This window comes from Typopeltis vanoorti, chromosome 14, assembly GCF_054136105.1.
Source record: "Typopeltis vanoorti isolate ZY-2024b chromosome 14, IOZ_Tvanoo_1.0, whole genome shotgun sequence".
NCBI classification, from domain to species: Eukaryota; Metazoa; Arthropoda; class Arachnida; order Uropygi; family Thelyphonidae; genus Typopeltis; species Typopeltis vanoorti.
Genome location: NC_143562.1, coordinates 21,324,627 through 21,348,701, shown reverse-complemented (window position 1 = coordinate 21,348,701; position 24,075 = coordinate 21,324,627). Strand labels below are relative to the sequence as shown.

Genomic DNA, 24,075 nt, shown 5'->3' with positions numbered 1-24,075 from the left:
CAAGAGCATGAATTTTTGTGAGTGATGCACTTTGAGGCTACACTCATTCTATATATGCACGTTTTGCATTCTGCATGTGCACACTCTCAGGCAGTGGATTTCACTCACCAAGCAAACCAAATGAAAAGAACTTGCTCCTTTCTCCCTTGCTCATGCCCTCCTTAATACAGCTTTGAAGAATGGCCTCTATGAAAGGTCTCCTCTGCATTAATCTCATAACAACCCCTCAGTAAGTAATACTTCTCCATAACCCTTTCCTTCTTGTTCTAACAATGCTCTGCAATTTTCCTCAATCGATCTTCTATCCCACATTCTAGAAACCTGACAATGAACCTTCTCTGGATCTTCTTGAAGACATTCCCTTGTAAACCAGGTAACCAGATCTGCACACAGTAGTCAATACGCAGTCTGATCAAGGCCTTATATAAAGAAAAATCATAATCTCTTTGCTTCTGCATGTCAAGGTCTTCATTATGGCCCGAATCTGTTGTGATGCTCTTACAATTTTAGCAATGTAACTCCCAAATTTAAAGTCTCTGTCCACCACCACTAGATTTCTCATCTCTTCTGCCTCCTTCAAAATTTTCCCATTATTATGCTTAATTATCATATGGCCGAGTGGTTAGTATATCTGCTCTCCAGCCAAAAGGCTGCGGGTTCGAATCCCACCATGGGCATAGATGTTCGTAATTGTCTGTAAAAATACTAGTGGTGATGGTGGTCGGCGGTAGATGGCATTGGTGTAGATGAGGAAAGTAGTAGTAGAGACAAAGAGTTGTGGAATAGGTGCCCTCCCTCGATGAGTCTTTGGACTCCCTGGAGGTGTCATGTAATAATAATAATATTAGTTTTTACATCGACCTATCTCAACTTCTACTAAACTGCATACAGGTCTCAACACAGTACAGAAGATGAATTATTTTATTTTTGCCAATTAGTCATAGATCGCTTTCAAGAAAAACCACCAAAGAAGACAACAGCAATATTCTTGGATCTCACAGCTGCCTATGATCGTGTCTGGAGACAAAAGTTAAAAAAATTGCATATGATACTGGAATAAGGGGGAATGTATTAATTTGGATTTCAGATTTCATGAAAGGAATTAAAATGAAAGTAAAAGTTAATGGAATTTAATTCCAACATGCATAGAACTTGGGCTAGAGTTCCACAAGGTTCTGTTTTAAGCCCACTCCTATTTCTCATCTATATGAACAATATCCATCCTCACATAATAAATGACACAAAAATAGCATGCTATGCAGATGATATAGCAATCTGATTTACAACTCATATTACAAACATATCTAATAAAATTCTTAAAAAGCTTAATATCATCAAAAGGCTTTGTGGAACAAAGTGGGGTGCAAAACCAAAGACACTCAAAACTATATATATATAGCACTCATACGACCCACTATGGAACATGCCTCATCAATAGGGGCTCAGGCTTCTACTAGCTCAAAATAAAAACTTGACAGAGTACAATCAAGAGAAGCAAAAATTATCATAGGTGCAGTCGCATCCACAAATAATTTAAAAGCTCAACAGAGTGTGGGCTTCACATACTAGAAGACAGAAGAAAACTCTCCACAGTTAAATTCACTAACAGAATCAGGAGCCACCAACCGGATCAAATCTCACTCAAGATTTTCTATGCCTGGACAAAAAAATCTAGACTAAAGAGATCATCTATGTTACAATATGATCATGAAATTAGAAAACAAATTGACTTAGAGTACCTACCCATTGAAATAACCAAAGAGCCATTCTTTTCCACTATTCTACCAAAAAACACAATGATAAACTTAAATCTCCTCAAACCTTGTTCAAAAAAGAATTCACAGCAAGATAATAAAAGAAAAGGACTTGATACTATGCAATGCTTAAATAATTCAAACTATGTCATTGCCTACACTGATGGATCATCTGATGAAGCACTCAACCAAGGAGGTTCAGGGGTTTTTCTAACTCTACCTGGAAGCGAGGAAATGCAAATCAAAACCACAGCTAGCAAAATAGCTTCAAACTTCACTTATGAATTAACAGCCATACAAATAGCTCTCAAATCCAGTGATAAACATTACAGAAGGAATAATCATCTACAGTGACTCAAAATCTGCACTTGAGGCATTAAAAAATGGAAAAACAAAACTCTCATACAGGAAATTCATGAACTACTAACAACCTTAAATTTGAAAAATAAGAACTGTACACTGCAATGGATACTAGACCATGTAAATATTGAAGGCAATGAAAGAGCAGACAGATTAGCCAAAGAAGCAAGATACTTACCTCAAAAATGACACCCACTATCACTAACTGATGCTAACTCTGTCGCCAAAATAAGATTGGTAAAACAAACTATCAAGAAGAATGAAATCACTGAAATTAATAAAAATAGAGAAATAACCAAAATCATCACCAGACCAAGGATGGAATATTTTAAAGACATGAAAATCCAGCCAGACAGTAGTCGCAGCTATGAAACATGCAAAAACTGTCCAGGAGTTGAACTAACACCTATCCGTATTTATTCTTGTCCAGCATTTGCTGCTGCTCTACAGAAAATTGACAATAATCCTAGAGAAAAGCTCTACTCCATCAAAGTCCAACAGACTGCCAAAGCAGTTCTACATGAAATGTAGAACTGCTTTGGTCATATCTAGAAATATATAGATCCACGGTCATATCTAGAAACGCTTCAATGGACTCAACAATATTAACCTATCGGTATTTCTGGAGTGGTGGTGAAGATTTTGAAAAAGTTTGTAGGGACTTGCATACAGAAATGGATTGACAGAGAATCTGTACTTTACAAGAAACATCATGGGTTTACTAAAGAAAAGTCATGTTTGAGCAGCTTGCTCACATTTTATAGTAATGTTACTTTTGAGTTAAACAAGGGAACAGATATACCATGACACTTTTAGATCTTGCTAAGGCTTTTGACAGGATACAGCATGGAGGGTTTTTATCATATATACAATATGGTTTTGGGGTATAAAGTATTAGCATAGATATGAGAACGGCTGACAGATACAGAAAGTGGTGTATGGGGTGGGGGGGAGTCTGTAAGATTTAAGTTGACCACAGCAGTGTACTGCAGGGATCAGTCTTTGGCCCATTGTCATTCAATTTTTACATTAAATATCATTGGGCATAGTGGGACAGGTGTTTGCTGATGATAAAACAAAAGCAGGAATGCTGCTGATATGCAGTACTTGCAAAATGATTTGAATAGGCTAGAATTGTGGGTATGTGAAAATGGCTATCAGTTCAATATTAATAAATGTAAATTGAAATGAAGTGTAAATTATTTCATATAAGTATTAAAATTATGCACTTTGGTGTAATGAGATATCTAATGTCATATTTTTTTGGTGGGGTTATGCTAGAAGAAACTGATCAGGCTAGGGATCTTGGAGTTTTTGCGAATAGGAAGTTGAAGTTAAAGGGCTATATAACATATTTTATTATTACGTGACACCTCCAGGAAGTCCAAAGACTCATCGAGGGATGAGTCTTTGGACTCCCTGGCAAACATAGATGGCAAACTTATAGACGTGTGCCAGAGATGGCACATCCGAGAATTTTGCACACATCAACGATTTACAGGTGATATCCTTTTATACGCTTATAAATTATTCAACCTTTTTTTGAATTGTTACAATATGTACAAGTTAAATTTTGTTTTACACGAGGGAGCAGCTATGAAGACGTGCATATCATTGGTGCGGTATTAACAAAGGATCGCGTAACTCAAAGATAAAAGCAAGCCGACAATTTTTGAATTGAAATGCTAATTCTCTTCAACCAAATCCCATAACATCTGCAACTGTTATAACAACATTCACTATATATTTCTTAGTTTTAACACATTCACGACAGGGTGTAGTTTATCATTCCAACAGAACTCTTTACCAGTGGTTCAACTCACACAAAGTTTCAAACCTTGGTCGATTTTTATTGCTGCTTGTTTGTGTTTGAACTGCCAGGGTTTAGCTCAAGTCTATACAGTATAGTTTCTATGAGAGGGGACATGTGATTCATTAGTTAGCGCCATTTTTATTCCAGCTGTCTCTAATAGCAACTTTGTCTTTTTTCGTAAAATAAAATCAAGGGTGCGAGTTATACACGAGGGCAAATTATATTCGATGGTACATGTTTCGTCAACAAGTTGACATCCTTCTGCTGCTTTCCCTGCTCAACTGACTTCTATGGTGAGTTACGATGCATATTTTTCTCACTACCGTTTTTTTTTTTTTTTTAAACCGACATCATTAAAATTTAATAATACAATAATCAATTTTACACGAATAATATTATGAATTTATATATACATAAATATTATAAATAAAATAAAATATTTATAAAATTATAAATTATTTATAAAATATTATATATACGTATTCTGGTATTATTGCCAAAAATTTGCTAATTTAAAATTTATTCTTTAAAATATATATATATATATATATATATATATATATATATATATATATATATATATATATATAAATTTATAAATAAATGAATTAATTTTCTATTAATTTTTCCCCTATTAAAAACTGCCTGGCACATCTTAGCAAATTTTTGGCATGCACATATTAAAAGGTTTGCCGCCACTGCTATATAACAAAGACTGCAAATGCAATTCAGAAGATAATCGCAATGCTGAAATCAACCTTGACATGTAAGGTCAAGGAATTCATTTTGCCTATATAGGTCTTCATATGACCTCACTTGGAATTATTGTATGCAGGTCTAGCCTCTTTCCATGGTGATGCTGATACAGTGGGGAAAGAGAGAGAGTGCAAAGGAGAGTGTTGAAGATGATATCAGGATTATTGAATATATATTATCAAGACAGACAGGAAATTTGTGAACTGCAGAAAGTAGAAAACAGGAAAAAAGGTTGATATGACCGAGATTTATAAACTTGAAAGAGTCAGAGAGAATGAGTAGATGGAAGTTTTCATTTTCTGGAGGATGGGAAGAGGACGAGAGGGCATTCATGGAAGTTGAGAATGAATGCAGTCAAGAAAGGGGCGAGAGTTATAATTTTCACTCATACAGTTGTGTGAATTCAAAAAAATGTATGACAACAGGTGTGCATGATATTATCATTATTATTACGTGAGTCCTCTAGGGAGTCCAGGACTTATTACAGGAGGGCACTGTAGTCTACTTCACTAAATACATCTCACCCTCCCCACTACTACTTAATTCTCCTGCTACGACACTACTACCATCAATGCCATTTACCACCCATCATCACCAACAACAGTTGGGTTTTTGTCTGTAAATTGTGTGCATTTATTCTGATGGCAGATTTCTCTGTATGCAGGATAAAAAACCTGAGTTTCCAGGAGAAACAAACCCTACTACTTCTGTATGAGATCAGCTAACCTTCAATTGAAAAAGCCTATATAAGGATTCCCCTCATCACGATGAGAATCGAACCCATGTCTTTTCCAATCAAAGGGAGCAATGTTCTGCTGTTCTTCCAATTTCTGTTATTACTGAAAGTCCATATACATCTGATAAATAACTTAATCATCAGATATATGTGGAAAATAGTATCTGATCTGTCATTATAACAACCCATACACGGTACTAATGTACTATAGGTTGATCTACCAACCTCTCGTGTATGGGCTCAACATAAAAAAAAAAAAAAAAAAAAACCTGGGCTACAAAGACACCATATGTGGGCCCCATCAATGAGTCCTGACTCCCTGAAAGTCTTTCTTAATAATAATAATAAATAGGATGCTTTTCATTGTGATGTGCTTAGCAAAACAAATTCATTTCTAAACTATTTCAGAATGGCTACATTACTTTCCTTTTGTATAACCTGCTTAGAATCTTGACATTTCATATTTGATGTGCAATAAAAATCCAAACAAAGAAACGCTTGTATAAATTATGGTAAAAAAAAACTATTAATACTAATTTTACTTATTGCAAATAATATATATTCAATTTTTCAGATAAGTCTTTATTGCTTTTCTGTTACTGAAAGTCCATATACATCTGATAAATAACAACTTAATCATCAGATATATGTGGAAAATAGTACTAAAAGCTTCATGCTAGGGAATCTGTCATTATAACTAATAATATACAGTATGAGCTTCTTAAACATTTATGCTGTAAGCATTAAAGATAAAAATTATACAAAAAATTTTATATAAAAAAATGCACTGGCAGTGAATTATACTATAACACACCGCTTACCAATACATGACCATACCTTATTTCTGCCATTAAAAAATAACTTATTTCTGAAATTTGAGCTATATAATATCAAGTTTGTCTTATAGTCTTATTTGTTCCTAAAGTGTTGTTAAAATGCATTTCTTTATATATTTGCATGCAAAACAGCTTGATTTAAATAAATAACCTCAAATTCAATGTTATTAACTACCATGATTCAGAGTCGGAATTTATTTGGCAAAAAAACTTCATAATAGCTTGAAATTAAACCAATGGATAGATTCAACCTAGCAAACAAGAGACTTTTACCAAACTAATTAAGTATCATGAATAACAGAACAAAAACAAATTAATGAGAGAATATGATCATATAATACATTTTTTACAGAAATATATAGTGTTTTCAGCAATCACTGATTCAGCTGTTAATATAACGATCAGATGGAAGAGGTTTATCCACATCAAGTTATGTAGAGTGCATTTTTAGCTTTGTGGGTGAATGGATAGCACAATAACTAACAGTGGGCTTACATTTTATTCTGAAGCTGTTAAAATTGTATAATTCCTGCGAACATAATTCTAAATCAATATTCTAGTTTAATAACAACAATTCACCAATCAAATGACATGCAAATATATGCATGTTGAGTTTTCATGTAGAAGAACAGTAGATCTCTACAGTGATTATTTACAAGGTAATAATACCACTGATGTTACAAAAAACAGTTCAAAACAATAAAATTACTTCATATAAATTAGCACGCTAAAACATATCAGGCATAAGAATAGAAAAATTTATTCGAATCTCATAAACAGAAGAAAGATCTCATAAATTTCACATCAGGAGAAGCTGCAGTGTAGAATGTATGGTGGAGAAGGGACTGATGGTGAATGAGCCAGAAGTATATGAGGAATTAAGTAAACTTGATGTTAATAAGGCATTAGGATTGGACAGTATAATGCCACGTGTCTTCAGGGAATGCCATATGGAATTAATGGCACCTTTGGTGCAACCATTTAACATGAGTCCTGCAACAGGGCGAGTCCAAAAGGAAAATGAAGGTGGGAAAAATTATACACTTCACAATGGGGGGGGGAGAACTAAAGCTACAAATTATAAGACAATCTGTGTGTCTGGGGTTGTTGCTAAGGTATTAGAGAAGTTGGTGAAGACTGGGATTCAGAAGTGGGTTGATTATCTTTTATTTTCTTCTTTTATTATCTTCAAGGCCATCTTCCATGGAGTCAGAAGACTCTGCAAGAAGCCAAACACACAGACCACAAAGCCTATTGTATCTTGCTTTGAAGTTCTGTTTGTGAAAGCTTTGAAAATTTTCAACATAGTGGAATATATCAGTCACAGCAGTCAGAAGGATGATGTCACTTTTTCAATCACAAGGTGCATCCTGTGATTGAAAAAGACCTACGTTCAAATCTCGTGATGATGTGAAAAATATAACGGTGCATTTTAAAAAGTAAATACACATAAAATTTTATATGGAAATTTTGTGCAGTAATGTATAATTAAAGATAATTTTTGCCTAAATGTGCAAACAGTCAATCACATAGGAAAATGTATTCACTAAAATACATATCACTTATACTAGGTTCTAAAACTTTTCTGACAGGAATGAAAAATTAAAACATTTCTTTAAAAAAATAAAAAATAAAAAATAAACAATATAAAACAAATTTGCGGGTCACCTAGACTTGCACTATGTGCAGGCGCAAACTTGACTTATTTGTCTGTTTGCTTACTTGGGAAATGGGGTAAAACCAGGTTTAAAATAGCTTGGCATCTTTAACAAAAATAAAATATAAAACAAAGTAATGCTAAATATATTGTTATGTCAAGACTTAATATATTGTTCATTTTGTTCTTGGAGGCGATTTTTATAAATCACATCTCACTGATTGTGATACATACATATATGTTTTAAACAGAGAAAGAACATAGTGAGGAACATTTTATTAATAAAAACTAAAGCAAGACCGATGAAGTAATTTTCAATCACACTCAAATAAACAGTACAGAAAGTCAACATATTTAAAGATACTTAAAAATACATTTTAACTTATTTCAACAGCTTCAGCATAAACAAGTGAAACAATCATATAAACATGAGCAGAAAGAGTCTATACAGAATTTCTTAATTTTATGATGAAATGAAACTTCTTAATACGGAGACTGACAGTTACTTTACTGATAATGGAAGACCTGACTTTGTAAATGCCATAATGGCTTTATATGAACTAGTTAACCATATGTGCACTCCACTCATTTATACAATTACAAGTAAGATAAAAAATAGTGCTTAAATATAATCTTCTAAATTTGTACATAAAACGGGAGCTCTACAGAGCTTAAATATTCAACCTTTGGCTTCATACAGTTGGAGACTTCTCACACAGAATGACCTGTCTTTATGCCTTTGTTTTCTATTTGATTGTGAAGTAATTCTGAAAAAATAAAGAAGAATGGTTAAAAAATGCATCAAGAAGTAATTTTTTCTGCATATAATAAAGCTGGAGTGATTGTAAAAATGTCTGGTGAGTGGATCAGCTTGATAACAAAAAGAAAGAAGTGCGAGATAAGAAAAATGAGGGCATGACTGAGAGAGAAAGAAAAATTAGGGAGTGAATGTTATACAGCGATTCAATCGTAAAAGGAAAAAAGTATGGCATGAGAGAGGACATGAAATTTTCTTTTGCTACTGGAAGTAGCAAAAGAAAAGAGTCAGAGTTAAGATAGCGAGTCTGTTGTCACAGTATGACAGAGTAGAGTTGAAAAGGAGGGCATAATAGTGAATGACTCAATGCATAAGTTATGCAGGAGGAGTGGTGTGGAGTTTGTGGATGTGTGGAGTGAGTTTGACAGGCAAAAGCACTTATACAAGAAAGATGGTTTGCATCTGAATGGATTTGGTGTTCAGAGACTGCAAAAAGTATTGCTGAATGAAGTGGAAGTGGATGTGCAGAATCAGAGAAACTAGAGCTTTGGTGGTGGTGGGAGGGGATAAGATAAGCTGTTGAGTGGATATGCAGACTTCAGTGAGGCAGTCGGGTGTAAGAATGTGTATAAGAATGTGGATTTTTAATCGGTGAATAGTCCGCTTTTTTTCTCCGTTTTTCTACGTTTTTGAGTGCTAAATTGTTTCTCTGAATACGAGTGTACTTCAGTGGTTGTTTTTTGGAAGTTAGTTGCTGTCGCGATATAATATATTTTGGTACCGTCGGAATCGAACGCGTAACGGTGGAAGACAAAACGAAGCTAAGTTACTGTATTTAGTTATATTTCATTTTATTTAATTATATTTAGTACTTAAATGTTCTGATGTTTGTACTTTTTTTTCCCTCTTATTTATTAATTGAATAATTATTAAAGATTACGCTACTCGGCAGTAAGGAATGATGGTGTATTCAGCAGCAGTCGCAAGTGGTGTAACGCCAAGTCCTCCGCCATTTAAGAACTCAATTATTAGCAATATCATAAGGGACTTTGTGGCATGCAGTACTTGCGGCATGTATGCATCTCGGGAATTACATATGTGGCTTGTTAAAGAGAGTGGAGAGCATATGTGCGCAAAATGCAGGCAGTTGGAGGAAATAAGTACATTAGATATATCGATATCTGACTTTGTTGCTCCAGGAATGGGAATGAATGTAGGAAGACAAGTAGTATGATAGGAGAGAATGAGAAAATAATAGTTGATAGTGTGGAAGGTGTGAGTGACTGTGGAAGTTTAGGAGATGGTTTTGTTTGGGAGAGTGAATTTAGATTAAGAGTGAATGACCTGCAGAGGGAGATAGATGAGTTGAAAGAGGAGGTGGAATGTCTTGTGAATGAGAGCAGAAGTATGAAAGATAAGATTAGGAGAATGGAAGAGATAAATGCAAGGCGAATCAGAGTAGGAGAGAGAGAGAATTTAGGGCGTATGAGTGAGAGATATAGTAACTGCATCTGAGAATTTGTCTATAACAAATATGACCATGCTGCCACTAATTGGTGAGAGTGATTGACCTGGAGTCTTGACCTGGAGGTGGCTAAACGTGTGGAATTTTCAGTTAAGATGGAGTATATATATGGAATTACCAGGCTAGTAAGTATGAAAGCTTAGGAAATTGCTTGGATCGGTGCCATGGCATGTAAAACTGCAAGGGCTGCTATTGATAGTGCATGGGAAGCGGTAAAGGAGTATTTGAGGGAGGCAATGGCAGATTACATACCTACAATCAGAAGAGTAAATGAAATGGGAGATAAATGGCTGAATGACACCATCAAGCTGGAGCACAAAAAAAAAAAAAAAAGAAAGAAACAATTGTGGAGAGAATTTAAGGAGAAAGATGACCTGCAGGCACATGAATAGTACAAGGCACAGACCAGAAGGGTAACTAGTGTGGTAAGAAAGGCAAAAGCAGATTATGAAAGTAAGTTAGCAATGCAAGCTAAAGAGAATCCCAAACAGTTCTTTCGATATGCTGAAAGTAAAAGAAAGAATGATTTTAAGGAATGCCGATGGTAGGGAGGTAACTGAATCAGATGAAACAGTAGAATTACAAAGTGAAAACCTGGATGATATACTCTTTCCAAGTATGTCACCCAGGTGGTGATATTGCAGTGTCACCACCTGGGTGACACTGCAATATCAGTTCCCGTGTAATCCACCAATGGATTACACGGGAACTGAGGTAAATGAAATGGAGATGAATAGCATATTACAAAATCTTAATACAAATACAGCTGTGGGATTTTATGGTATATCAACTCAAGTCTTATGTGAAGCTGCAAAGGAATTGTCAGTGGAGTAGAAAGAGGGGGAGGAAACAGTTCTATTGCATAAAGGAGGCTCCAAGACTGATGTAGCAAATTACCGACTGATCAGCACATTAGGAGTTGTTGTCAAAAGTATTGGAGAAGATGCTCAAGAGCAAAATACAGGAATGGATAGATGGAAATGGGATAATAACATAACCATGCTATCCCCACTGTATGGGGGATAGCATGGTTTTGTGAAGGGTAGATCATGCCTCAGTAACTTGCTAATGTTTTATAATACAGTGACAGCAGAGTTGGATAAAGTTAATGGGTATACAGTGACACTGCTGAACTTTGCAAAGGCCTTTGACAGGATACTATATGGAATTCTAATCAGTAAACTGCAGCACATGGGGATGGATATAGGGTTGGTGAGATGGATAGGAGGATAGTTGATGGAGAGATATCAGATAGTAGTTTATTCAGGACTAGAGTCTAAAAGAAGGCCTATGACTAGTTGTGTGCCACAGGGTAACTGCCTATTTAATTTGTTCATTAATGATATAGGAAAGGATCTGAAAGGAACTGTTCAGTTATTTGCCTATGATGCAAAGTTGGGTAGAGCAATAGTTAATACATGATGTCAAAATTTTGCAGGATGATTTGGATAGAATGGCAGACTGGGCAAAGGAGAATGGATGTCAGTTTTAATGTGGCAAAGTGTAAGGTTATGCATTTTGGGGTGAAAAGATCATCAGCAGTATACCACATGGGTGGAACTGTACTCCAGGAAATTGACAAAGCCAGAGATTCGGGTATGTCAGTGGATAGGGAGTTAAAGTTTAGGGGCACATTGCAAAAATGGCTAAAGCAGCTTATTGTTCCTCTTTATTGAGCCTTGATAAGACCCTATCTTGACTACTGCATGCAGATCTGAGTGCCAGGGTTTCATAGTGATGGGGAGGGGGAAGGAGATGGAGAGGATCCAGAGGCGAGTGACCAAGATGGTAGCAGGTCTATGGAATGAACATTATGAGAACAGGTTGAAGATTTGTGGGTTACAGAAATTGGTTGATAGGTGGAAAAGGGGGGTTATATGATTGAGACATTTAAATTACTGAGGGATTTTTACAAGATTAATTCAGAAGAAATTTTTCAGAACGGTATCCGGAGAGTTCATCGAAAAACAGTTTACCGAAAGACAATTCATTGAACAACAATTCATCGAAAAAGCAATTCACCGAATAAACAAGTCATCAAAAATCTGTTCATCGAAAGACAATTCCCTGAAAAAGCAATTCACCGATGAGCAGTTAATCGAAAAAACAATTCATCAAAACGCAATTGATCGAAAAACAACAATTCATCGAAAAATCACAATTCATCGAAAATACAGTTCACCGAAAAATGAATTATAAGGCGTGTGGGGGCGAAGATGTGTGTGCAATTTTTTTTTGGTTTGTTTTGGATTATTTTGAGAGGTATATATCTTTTTATTATCCTACTATTTATAACTACTATTTATCCTACTTCATTCAGAAAGTGATTTTTTGGCAGGGCATAGTGGTTGCAGTGAATGATATCCACTGAGGCGGGTATAGTTGAGATGTTAAAAGAACATTTCATAAAGGGATTTCATCCTCGTGAAATTTTTTAGCTCATATTCTAACCGTTGATGAAACATGGCTTCGTCACTATGACCAAGAGAACAAACAACAGTGAATGGAGTGGAGACACAAAGGTTCTCCATGGCCAAAGAAGTTTCAAACCAAACAGTCAGCAGGGAAAGTTCTTGCCATTGCCTTTTAGGATATGGATGGTGTAATCCTTACCTTACCTCAAGGAAGGTGAAACTGTTACAGCAGCTCTGAAGGAATTGAAGGAGGTACTGAAGGAAAATCGGTTCGAGAAACTAAGCAGAGGCGTGTTGCTTTTGCAGGACAATGCACCTGCTTATGAAATCCAACAGACAATATACGACTTGGGATTTCAATATCTCCCTCAAACACCATATTCATCAGGACTGGCCCCAGGGCCAGCCCTAGAAATTTTGTCGCCACTTACAGTAGCATATTTTTCCGCCCCTTCCCCTTAAAAAAAACTCTTTTACTTAATTATTTATACATAAATATAAATATACGCAAAAGAAGAAATCCATCAGAATCAAATCGGGACTGCGCGGTGGCCACAAGCAGTGGGATACGTGCAGTCGCCATAATGTGGAGTTGCTCCATCATGTTGGAAAATGAGGCCCTACACATTCTCGATCTGGGGAAACACAAATTTCTCTAGCATATTTAGGTATGCCACTCTCGTAATCGTCTCCTCATGGAAAAAAATGGCTCAACAATGCGATCATGCATGATCGCATTGTTGAGCCATAAATTTCGAACCAACTCGAAAATTCCAAAACAGAAAAATCAACTTTAAGAAACATCTCATCTCTGGAAAATGGAAGACTACAAAAAAACTTGGCGTGAATGTATAAAAAAAAGTCCTCCATCCTAAACTTATTTTCTATAAAACTGCAGAAACCGAGAAGAGAAAAATTCTACAGCTCATTTAATGAAACTGCTGAAAAGGATTTCAGCATCCTACGTTTATCAAGGATGTCAAGCGCCTTTATCAGGGCATTTAACCTGAAAGTGAGTTAGCCTGTCTCATACGAGGATGGAAGGTTTTTCCTCTCTGAAACTTGGTTTTGTTCTTACCGAAAAACAAGCGAACTGGCCTTAAATCCCTGCATGTTTTTCTGAATTGGAAAAACACGCAGGGACTTAAGGCCAGTTGCTTCTTCCTTAATTCAAAACAACTCAACCCAATTCCAATTTCCTTTAGCACTGTGTTTTCTAACTGTGATCTGCCGACCACTGGCATCCTTCAAAAGTCGAATAAGACTTCCAACTGCTGCTCATCTAAATATAACACGAGATGAGTATGCTTCTAAAAGGTTTACAGGTTTGTTTTTTAAGACTCTTTATTCATCATTCCTTATTTTATTATTTTCCTTTCCTAGAGAATATTTTAACACCTTTTATTTATTTTTTTTAACAAACTACACCGATCACCTCCTCAAAACCCAGAAATATACCCACACATATACTCCTCAATATTCTTAGCCTATTCCTCCTCTTATTAACTGCAATGACTTGCTTTCGAGGTTATTCCAGAGATAAGTGCATGTGGCACTCCTGTCATTGAGGAATAACAGAAACAGGAGTAAATAAGTGAAACGTGATTGAAAAATCTTCAGGAATGAATTTTTTTCAAGTTTTCCAATATTTTTACTCTGAATTCCTGTATATTTTATTATTATATTGTGAAAAATATTTACATCAAAGAATCAATTTATTATTATTAGTAGTAGCAGTTGTAATATTAGTGATTAATACTATTTTCCTTCATCCTCCTCAATATAATGATTGTTGGTATAGCAATGCTGCTTTACTAAGGAATAATTACAGAACAATATCGTTTCTTATTGTTTTTCTTGTCCGATTTGCCTATTTCCAGGAGGAAAAGCCTAGTCATCACAGTATTAGGCCTACTAACTTACGTTCAGTAAATTTATTTATTTATTACATTTATCAATGAAAAAATTTTATTTGGATTCCGTATTTGAAACTTTTACAAAAAAATGTCGAACCCTACCAGTTTTCAGTTCAGCTATATTCTGGGCTACAAAGAATAGTGTCGAAATTATGTATACAATAACTCGCAGACTTAGCAGAATTCGCAGAAGTTTTCAGAACAAGAAGCTGAATGCATGGTTCAGTTTTAGTTCGTAATGGATCACTTGTATCATGACATTTCCGTAAAGAAGTTCCCAAATGATATTAGCAATTTCGCTCTGGCTGGATGAAATTTAATGAAATTTTTAATTTCAATCGACTAGACTTATTGTGACAAAATTTGGTAGAACGAATTTCTTAGCCTATTCCTCTCCTTATTAACTGCAATTACATGTTTTTGAGGTTATTCGGGAGATAAGTGCATGTGGTACTCCTGTCTTCTCTACAGATAAATCGCTAACTGTACAATGAAGCAGGATGTACACTTACATTAAATGCTCTAAAATGCAAGAAAATAATTATTACATTTCAATGATCACTTAAATATGTTGTCTGTATCATGAGTAACGTTCCGCATTGTTACTGAAGATTTTTAAACAATACTTTGCAAATAAAATGACTTTTCGATGAATTCTTTCATAATTCATCGAAAAATTTTCGATGAATTGTTTTTTCAATGAATGCATTTTCGAAGAATTGTCGTTCGAGGAATTGGTCATTCGATGAATTGCCTTTTCGATGAATTGCCATTCGTTAAATTGTCATTCGGCGAATTGTTTATTCGGCAAATTGCTCTTTTTTGATGAATTGCATTCGATGAATTGTCTTTCGATTAACTGTTTTTTGATGAATTTGCCTGTAACCTTCAGAACAGGTGTGGTGGTGGGAGAACTAGAGGACATCCATGGAAACTGAGCAAGAGTGTAGTTAGCAAGGGTGTTAGAACTAGGTTTTTTACATGGAGAGTGGTGAATGAGTGGAATAAGCTTCCAGAGTCTGTTGTTGGTGCCATGACTGTGAATAAGTTCAAAGCAAAGTATGATATAAAATGCTGAATAGTTCTTGACATGATGTTTAGGGCCTCCCTCGATGAGTCTAAGGACTCCTTGGAGTTTCCAGTAACAACAACAACAACAACAACAACAATAATAATAATAATAATAATAATAAAGTATGCACACCATATCCATTCTTTATGATTATGATTATCTTGTCATCTCTGTTGAGGGCCACATTAACCATTATTTATATATGATATGTACACTACCTCTCCTTAAGCTCATTAGTAAATGAGTACTGACAAGGCTCTTATAGTTGACTAGGACAACCCATTCCACTCACTGATCTGTACTGAGAAATTTCTTCTGCATCTATGTGCATATTTTTTTTTCATCATGTCCCATCTTTTTCTGCACAGCAGAAACCCATCACTATATAAATCCTCTGCTTGATGATCCTTAGTACCACTTTCTCATCCCCAAGAAATCAAAAAGACCAAATCTGTGTGCAGTAGTAGTCCAGACATAGTGATATTAAAGCCTTATTAAGATTGATAATAACTTCCTTATCTTGTCAATGGTTTTCAATATCCAAGTGATATAGTGTACTATTCTGTACACCAGGCCAAATATACTCTAATCATCAACTTCCTGAAGTTCTCTGACACCCCAATATCCCTGACCTCATCAGTTTCTCATAGTCTGGTCTCATCAACATAATACACAATTTGTAATCATTTCACCCTAAAGTGACAATCCTTATCCTTTGCTCACACTATATTTAAATCCTGACTGTACCCCTGTATTTAGTATCATAAGCATCCAAATTTGATATGCCACTTCAAATCATTCCTGTTATCATTAATGTAACAGCAGCAGCAGTCCAAGTTTAGAGCCCTGTGTCATGCCACTAGTCATCTGTCCTCTCCTTGATTCTACTTCACCACATACTACTCTTTGTTGTTTTCAAATTCCCTGTTATCTATATCAATGACTTCTTCTTCTTCCTTCTCATTTGCTCCAATTTCCATGCAGTATCCTATCAAATGCTAGAAACTTATGGATATTAGATGAATGCAAAAATATAGAAGAGGACTTAAATAAAAATAATTCTAAAAGTGCTTTTCAAATTATCAATAAGTTAACCAAACCTTTTACTGCAATTAATTGGAGCATAGAAGATGAAGATGGAACTCCTATCACGGACAATCAGAAAATAGTTGATAGATGGAAATGTTATGCAACCAAGCTTTTTCAAAAGGACCCTCAACTGACTGACAATATTTTGGACGGAATTTTGCCAGGAGGTTTGGAGGAAGGAGATTACCCGATATTAAAAGAAGCAGTCATTGCAGCAGTTAACTCCTCAAAAATAGGAAAATCACTGGGAATTGATGGTGTTACAATGGAACTGATATGTGAAGGAGGTGACATCATCATAGACACCTTGCTAAATTTATTCCAGGAGGTATGGCACACAAAGACTTGGCCTTCTGATTGGTGGACTTCTGTTCTTGTACCTATTCCTAAAAAGGGAAACAGCAATAAATGTAGCAACTACAGAACAATAAGCCTTGTTAGTCATCCAAGTACCCGTAAAAAATACTATTGTCAAGAATTGAAAAGAAAATAGAAAGCAGACTATCAGATGACAAGTGGGTTTCCGGAAATCTAGAAGTACAATCGACCATATTTTTACAATACATATACTAGGCAAAAAATACATAGAACATAACAAAATAACCTGTCACAATTTTTTAGACCTTCAAAAAGCTTTTGACTCAATATAGCATGAGGCATTATGGAAAATTTTAGAACATTATAGTATTGACAATAAAATCATTAGGATTATTAAATCTCTTTATTGCTCATCTGATATGAGAATTGAAATTAAAAATTACAGCAGTGAACCGTTTTGGGCAGAACGGAGATAAGACAGGGATGCATCTTGTCCCCTCTTCTTTTTAATTGTTTTCTGGAATCATAGACGAAGCTCTTCATGAATATGACACTGGAATAGTAGTTGGCGGACTAAGAATAAATAACTTATGTTTTGCAGACAATATCGATCTTCTGGCAGAAAGTGAAGAAGAATTACAAGAGATAACCGGCCACGTTTTTGGAACATTAAAAAAATATGGATTATACATAAACCTGCAAAAAACAAAAACAATGATAACCTCAAAATCAGACATTGAATTCTTAAAGATACAAATTGGCAATAAACAAATTGAGAATGTAAACAAGTTCACTTATCTAGGAAGCACGTTGAGTCAAGATGGTAATTCAAAAACCAACATTAAATACCGAATTGCTAAGGCAATCGTGGCCCTACAGAAGTTAAAACCACTGTGGGGAGATAACAGAATAGCAATCACAACCAGACTAAGACTAATTGATACCTTGGTGAATTCTGTCCTATTGTATGGTTGTGAGGCCTGGACTTTATTGAGGGAAGATGAGAGGAGACTCCTGTCTTTTGAAACAAAAACTTACAGAAGACTTTTGAGAATTCCCTATACTGCTCACGAAACCAATGAAAATGTCCGAAAACTGACTGATTCAATAGACGGGAGGACAAGGGAAAATATTCTGACAGTCATCAGAAGACAGATGAAATGGTTCGGACATGTGGAGAGGGCTAATGGCATTCAAAAGTAAGCACTAGAAGGAATCGTTCTGGGACCAAAGGTCCCAGAACGATTCCTTCTTAATCGAGAAGGTTATCAGTCCATTGTTATCATGTTAGCAATCCATTTTAATCAAGGTCGGTCCCTAAGCCAACCTCGATTAAAATAGACTGATAACATCAAAAAAATGGACAAATTCCTCCCTTTCTCAACTGACATCAAGAACAAGAGACCGAGATGATTGGAAGAGGCTGACAAAGAATATCACCTACCAACCATGAATGACCCAATGGTCCATTTAGGACTACGGGAGAGAAAAAGAATCCTATCAAATTTCTTTTAAAGTCCAGGAATATCATGGTATAGCCATTTCTGAACTGAACTGTCACTTTATTATAGAATTATAGAAGGTGACTAAATTTCTAAGGCAAGATCTATCTTTCACAAAGCCATGCTTATCTCCCCACCCCCCAAACACACACACACACACACACACACACACACACACACACACACACACACACACACACACACCTTTGGCATGTCCATCATTTGCTAGATATATCTTGGAGTCTTCTTTATGAAAAGGATCTATCCTACTTATCTCCCCCCCCCCCCTTGGAATATGCCAGTACTAAGACTTAAATAGCCTAGTCAAGAGCACTGGAAATTCTCTTACACTTTGACAAAAGCATCTTCACATGGATATTTCTTAATATCCTAATCATCTCCAGTTCATTTATTTCTATCTCACATCAGTTCTTACAGTATATCTACTTAGATGATGTATCCTCACAAAGAACATATTTTTAAAGGTACATCTGAAATTATGTTTATTTTATTTCATTATTCATATTTTTTATCTAAAAATCTGAAAGGTACATTTATGACTTTCCTAAATGTGGGCCTGTTGAATGACAAATACAACAGGCCAACATAAAGCCCATGCCAATGAAAGATGATAAAAGTCAGTCAACAAACTACTGTTCAATTACTCTCACTTTTGTTTTCTCAAACACTATGGAGAAAGTCATCAACTGCCAATTTCTGCAGCACCTGGAAGCCACCAGCTAATTAATAACCAGCATATGAAGCTCTGATAAGAACCTCTTCTTTCCCACGCCCACCCAAGCGTATTCAGATCCATTGCACCTGTAACCTAACCTACATAGGTGAATCAGGACATACAATCCCAAAACAGAAATAACATAAATGACATCAAGTACCTTTGTCATGGAAAAGCAGGTCTTTCTGATTGCTTGGAACGTACAACAGGATTGATTGGAAAGGCACCCAATGAACGGCTATGAAATGCTTATCAAAAGTATTTTAAAAGCTGTTTTTTAAAATACTTTTCAAACAACAGATTGAAAGCTCCAAAGATTTGGATGTCTCACATACAACCCACATAGCATGTAGAAAAGGAAGAATAACCCACATAACCCAAGAGCACTAGAAGGAAAGAAATTTAATGGAATAAAAACACACTATCCATGCGGTTAGCCTAGTGGCTATGCGCTTCACAACCATATGCCTGGGGGAAGGAGTGTCCCAGGTTCAATTCCCATCGACGACATGAGGAACTTAAGGATCTTTTCAGCCATAGCCAAGTTAGCCAGTCTTGGGCGTGTACAGCAGGATTTTTCCCCTCTAGTTTATCTGGAGTTTTTCATCCCGAAAGCAGGCAAACCAGCCCAGTGAATACACACAGATACAGTCATGAATATTGCCCTTAAGGAATGCAGCAGCGGAGTGGCAAACCAGTTGCATTAATATGCCAGTAACCCCCCCCCTCATTAGGAGGGGACTCAACCCATCCTAGGTGGATGAGGATAGGGTAGGAATAATATGGTAGTTCTCAGACAGAAAAAACAGAAATTTAAAGTAACAGGGCTATAAGAAATGAATTACTGTTGATGCAATTTTACTAATATTATTATTATTATTACAGGCAACTCCAAGGAGTCCTTAGAATTATCGAGGGAGCCTCTACACATCATATCAAGAACAACTATTCAGCATTCGCACAGTATCTATCATACTTTGCTTTGAATTCATTTACAGTCATGGCACCCACAACAAAACTCTGGCAGCTTATTCCACTCATTCACCACTGTCTAAGTAAAAAACTTAGTTCTAACACCCTTGCTAACTACACTCTTGCTCAGTTTCCATGGATGGCACCACCACACCTGTTCTGAAAAATTTCCTCTCAATTAAGCTTGTAAAAAGCCTTCAGTAATTTGAATATCTCAATCATATCACCCCTTTTCCACCTATCAACCAAGTTTTTACCAATTTTTATAACCTACAGATCTTCAACCTGTTCTCATAATGTTCGTTCCATAGACCAACTATCATCTTGGTCACTCACCTCTGGATCCTCTCTACCTCCTCTCCATCAAGAAGAAACCTAGGAGCCCAGATCTGGGCACAGTAGTCAAGATGGGGTCTTATCAAGGCTCAATAAAGAGGAACAATAACTTGCTTATCTCTGCTCGTCAAAGTATTCTTCAGTAACCAAGTGATCTGATGAGCTGATTTAGCCACTTTGGCTATGTACCCCCCTAAACTTCAACTTGCTATCCACCAACACACCCAAATCTCTGGCTTCATAAACCTCCTGGAGTACAGTTCCACCAATGTGATATATACTGCTGCTAATTTTTTCACCCCAAAATGCATAACCTTACACTTTGCTACATTAAACTGACATCCTTTCTCATTAGTTCAGACTGCCAATCTATCCAAATCATCCTGAAAATTTTGACATCATGTGCATTCACTATTGCTCTATCCAACTTGGCATCATCAACAAATAAATGAACAGTTCCTCTCAGATCCTTTCCTATATCATTAATGAACAAATTAAATAGCAGTGGCCCAAGAACAGAACCCTGTAGCACATCACTAGTAGCAGGCCTTCTTTTGGACTCCACTCCTGAATAAACTACTCTCTGATATCTTTCCATCAACCACTCTCCTATCCATCTCACCAACCCTATATCCATTCCCATGTGCTGCAGTTTACTGATTAGAATTCCATGTAGTATCCTGTCAAAGGTCTTAGCAAAGTCCAGAAGTATCACTGTAAATCCATTACCCTTATCCAGTTCAGCCGTCACTGTATTATAAAATGTGAGCATATAATTATGTTTATTTTATTTTATTATATTATTCATATTTTTTACATATTTATTTTCCACTGGAGGTCAGAGTATAGTCAGTACTTGACCAAACAGTTATTTTCAGACCACTGTTTTAAGTGCCAATGTATCTTGTGATCCAGTGTCATCATATTCATCTGCATTACCGAATATGACCTTGATATAAAGGTCTTAACATTGAAATTTTATTTTAATTTATTATTATTATAATAGTGTCTCCATGGAGTCAGAGATTCATTGCAGGAGAGATCCTACACTGACACACTAACCATTATTCACACAATACCTATCATACTTCTTAAACTCATTCAGAGATGAAGCACTCAAAACCACTTTTGGCAAAACGTTCCACACCCTCCAAGTAAAAAATCGAGTCATAACACCCTTGTTAACCACACTCTTACACAGAGTGTGAGAGTGTGGTTTCCGAGGATGATCGCTCATTCTCTTTCTTCCTTAATTTAATTAAAGTAGGTTCTTAAACACATTAGTGTGTCTCCATAATTATTCATAATAATTGTTGATCACCATGTAACCATGAAAGAAAGAACTACCATAACCGATGTCCTAAACTCTGATCTCCTTGCTACATATATATAAGTGGAGGTGAAGAAAACCTTGTAGACTTCAATGCCACCAAAACATATTCCTGTCTAATTTCTCACAAGAAAAATCTCATATTCCTTCTCCAACTTTTGATAATAGCCAGATATCCAAACATATCAGATTTCTCTTCGTGGACTAACCTACATCTCCAGCTTTTCTTGGTGCAAACACATCTCAATCATAGCTTCTATAGCTGCCAAAAAACTCATGACATTTTTGTCATGAGTCTGGCCTCGTTGGCTGAGTAGTTGGCATAACCACTCTCCAACCAACAGGTTGCATATTTGAATCCTGCATGGGCATGCTTGTTTGTAATTGTATTTAAGTGAGAAATGACTTTCATAGGCCAGTGTGCAACCACTGCCCTGCTAACTGGCAGGGCAGTGATTGCACACTGGATGCCTGAAGCAGCTTGAAAACAGTTCCATCTCTGGTCTCTACAGCAGGATTTCCAGACTATGTAAAAAATAAAGAAAGAAAGATACAATTTTATATATATATATATATATATGTATAAAACTGATAAAAAATAGCAAACATATCCTTAGCCCATCCTTGGTATATACTCTGTAGGCTTGCATATAATGTTTCGTGAATTGGAGCCACATTAAAATAAAAAAAAAACCTCTGCTGACTCTATAAATCCTAAATCTGACCAACCATGAGAATACTGCTAAAGCATTGAATGATGCACCAAATTCTTCTCTAAGATAATTGTTTGATGCTTTTCAGAATGTGGCAATCTGGTCAATTGATGATTCCCCTCTCACAAATCCCCTTCAGTCCCTCTCTCTCATGAATGTCCATCTTTTGCCAGAAAAACATGAGAAAATTTCTCGATGACAGATACTAATAAGTCTCCCAAGTCAGACAGTATTCCTTCAATTGCACTAAAAACTTGCTCCTGTATACAAGTTGTCATACTTATCTGGCATCTACACTAAAGTATGAAAGCAAACCAAATGTTTTAAATGTCTCCAAATATTTTCACATCTGGAGTCCTAATCCTAATCCTGTGGCCTCCTCTCTATTAAGAGGGTTGCAGCTAATTACTAGGGAGATATGATGCAAGGTGGTTTCCCATTGCCTTCCTTGCCATAAGTATTTTATGACTGTAGCCGTGTGTGTTCATGGGACTGGTTAACTCACCTTTAGTCAAAAGAGACCAGATAAAGATTCCTCACATCATGGATGGGAATCGAACCTAGCTAGCTCTTTCCAACCAAAGGGCTTTGTCTATACTGACTGAGCTACAGAGGCTCTACATCTGGAGTAGTGCACCAAAATTTCTCTAAGAATGCTTGATCCCATCCAGAAGAGGTCATTCCACTTAATAGGTTGATCCTTTGCTTATAAAATCCCTCCAGTCACTTTCTCACAGATACTCTTCTGCATTATGTCTTCTTTCTTTCTTTTTTTTTTTTTTTTACTGCCTCACTTTCCTCTTAACATGTAAGAACAAGAACAGTTGCTGGTCAGCACATTCATACCTAGTTATACTTGGAACTTCTATAACATATACCTGTGCTCTTGAGAACAACCTTCTCCATACCATTTTCCGAAATAACTATAACCTCCAGCAATGAACACGTTAAGAGAATTCATCTTTCTCCCTAATCAACATCATTTTTTGTCTGCTGACAGTTGTGTGTGTTTTTGTGGACAGAAGATGGTGACAAGAGGCCTTGTGACCCTATACAAGTGGTCAGAAGATCCCTTGTGTAAGGTTCATATGTAAAAAAAAATGAAAATAAACTCATCCAGATAATTGGCAGCGTCACTTATTTAAGACATTCCCTTAAAACAGAAGATAAAATAGAATCTAACCCTTATGCTTTGCTGACATCCAAAATATTTAATAGTCAAATTATATCAATTTCATTCACTTCCACTCCTTCAGCCCTATCTCTAGGAACAAAACCTGTTTTATTCTAACAAGTGGTGAAACAGCTATACTATCATACACAAATCAGTCACCTGACCACCTAATTAAAGTAATTAGTCCGTAATTATTATTCCTCCTACAGCTCACTGGTAATTAGTTTACGGAATTAACAACGCAAATGAAGTATATTAATTAAAGGTAACTTTAATGAATCACTTCTATATTTCGGCAACGTCACATTG

The 24,075-nt window shown here is 36.0% G+C and overlaps 1 protein-coding gene across 1 annotated transcript in view; it reads right to left on the bottom strand.

The window, feature by feature from the left end:
- Positions 1-6,419: 6,419 nt before the first annotated feature.
- The window catches only part of LOC150099286 (uncharacterized), a 623,534-nt gene continuing 605,878 nt past the window's right edge, over positions 6,420-24,075 (bottom strand). The window contains exon 31 of the mRNA XM_090404213.1: positions 6,420-8,679. Coding sequence (XP_090260339.1) covers position 8,679 — 1 coding nt within the window. The 3' untranslated portion in view covers positions 6,420-8,678. The remainder of the gene's footprint in view (positions 8,680-24,075) is intronic.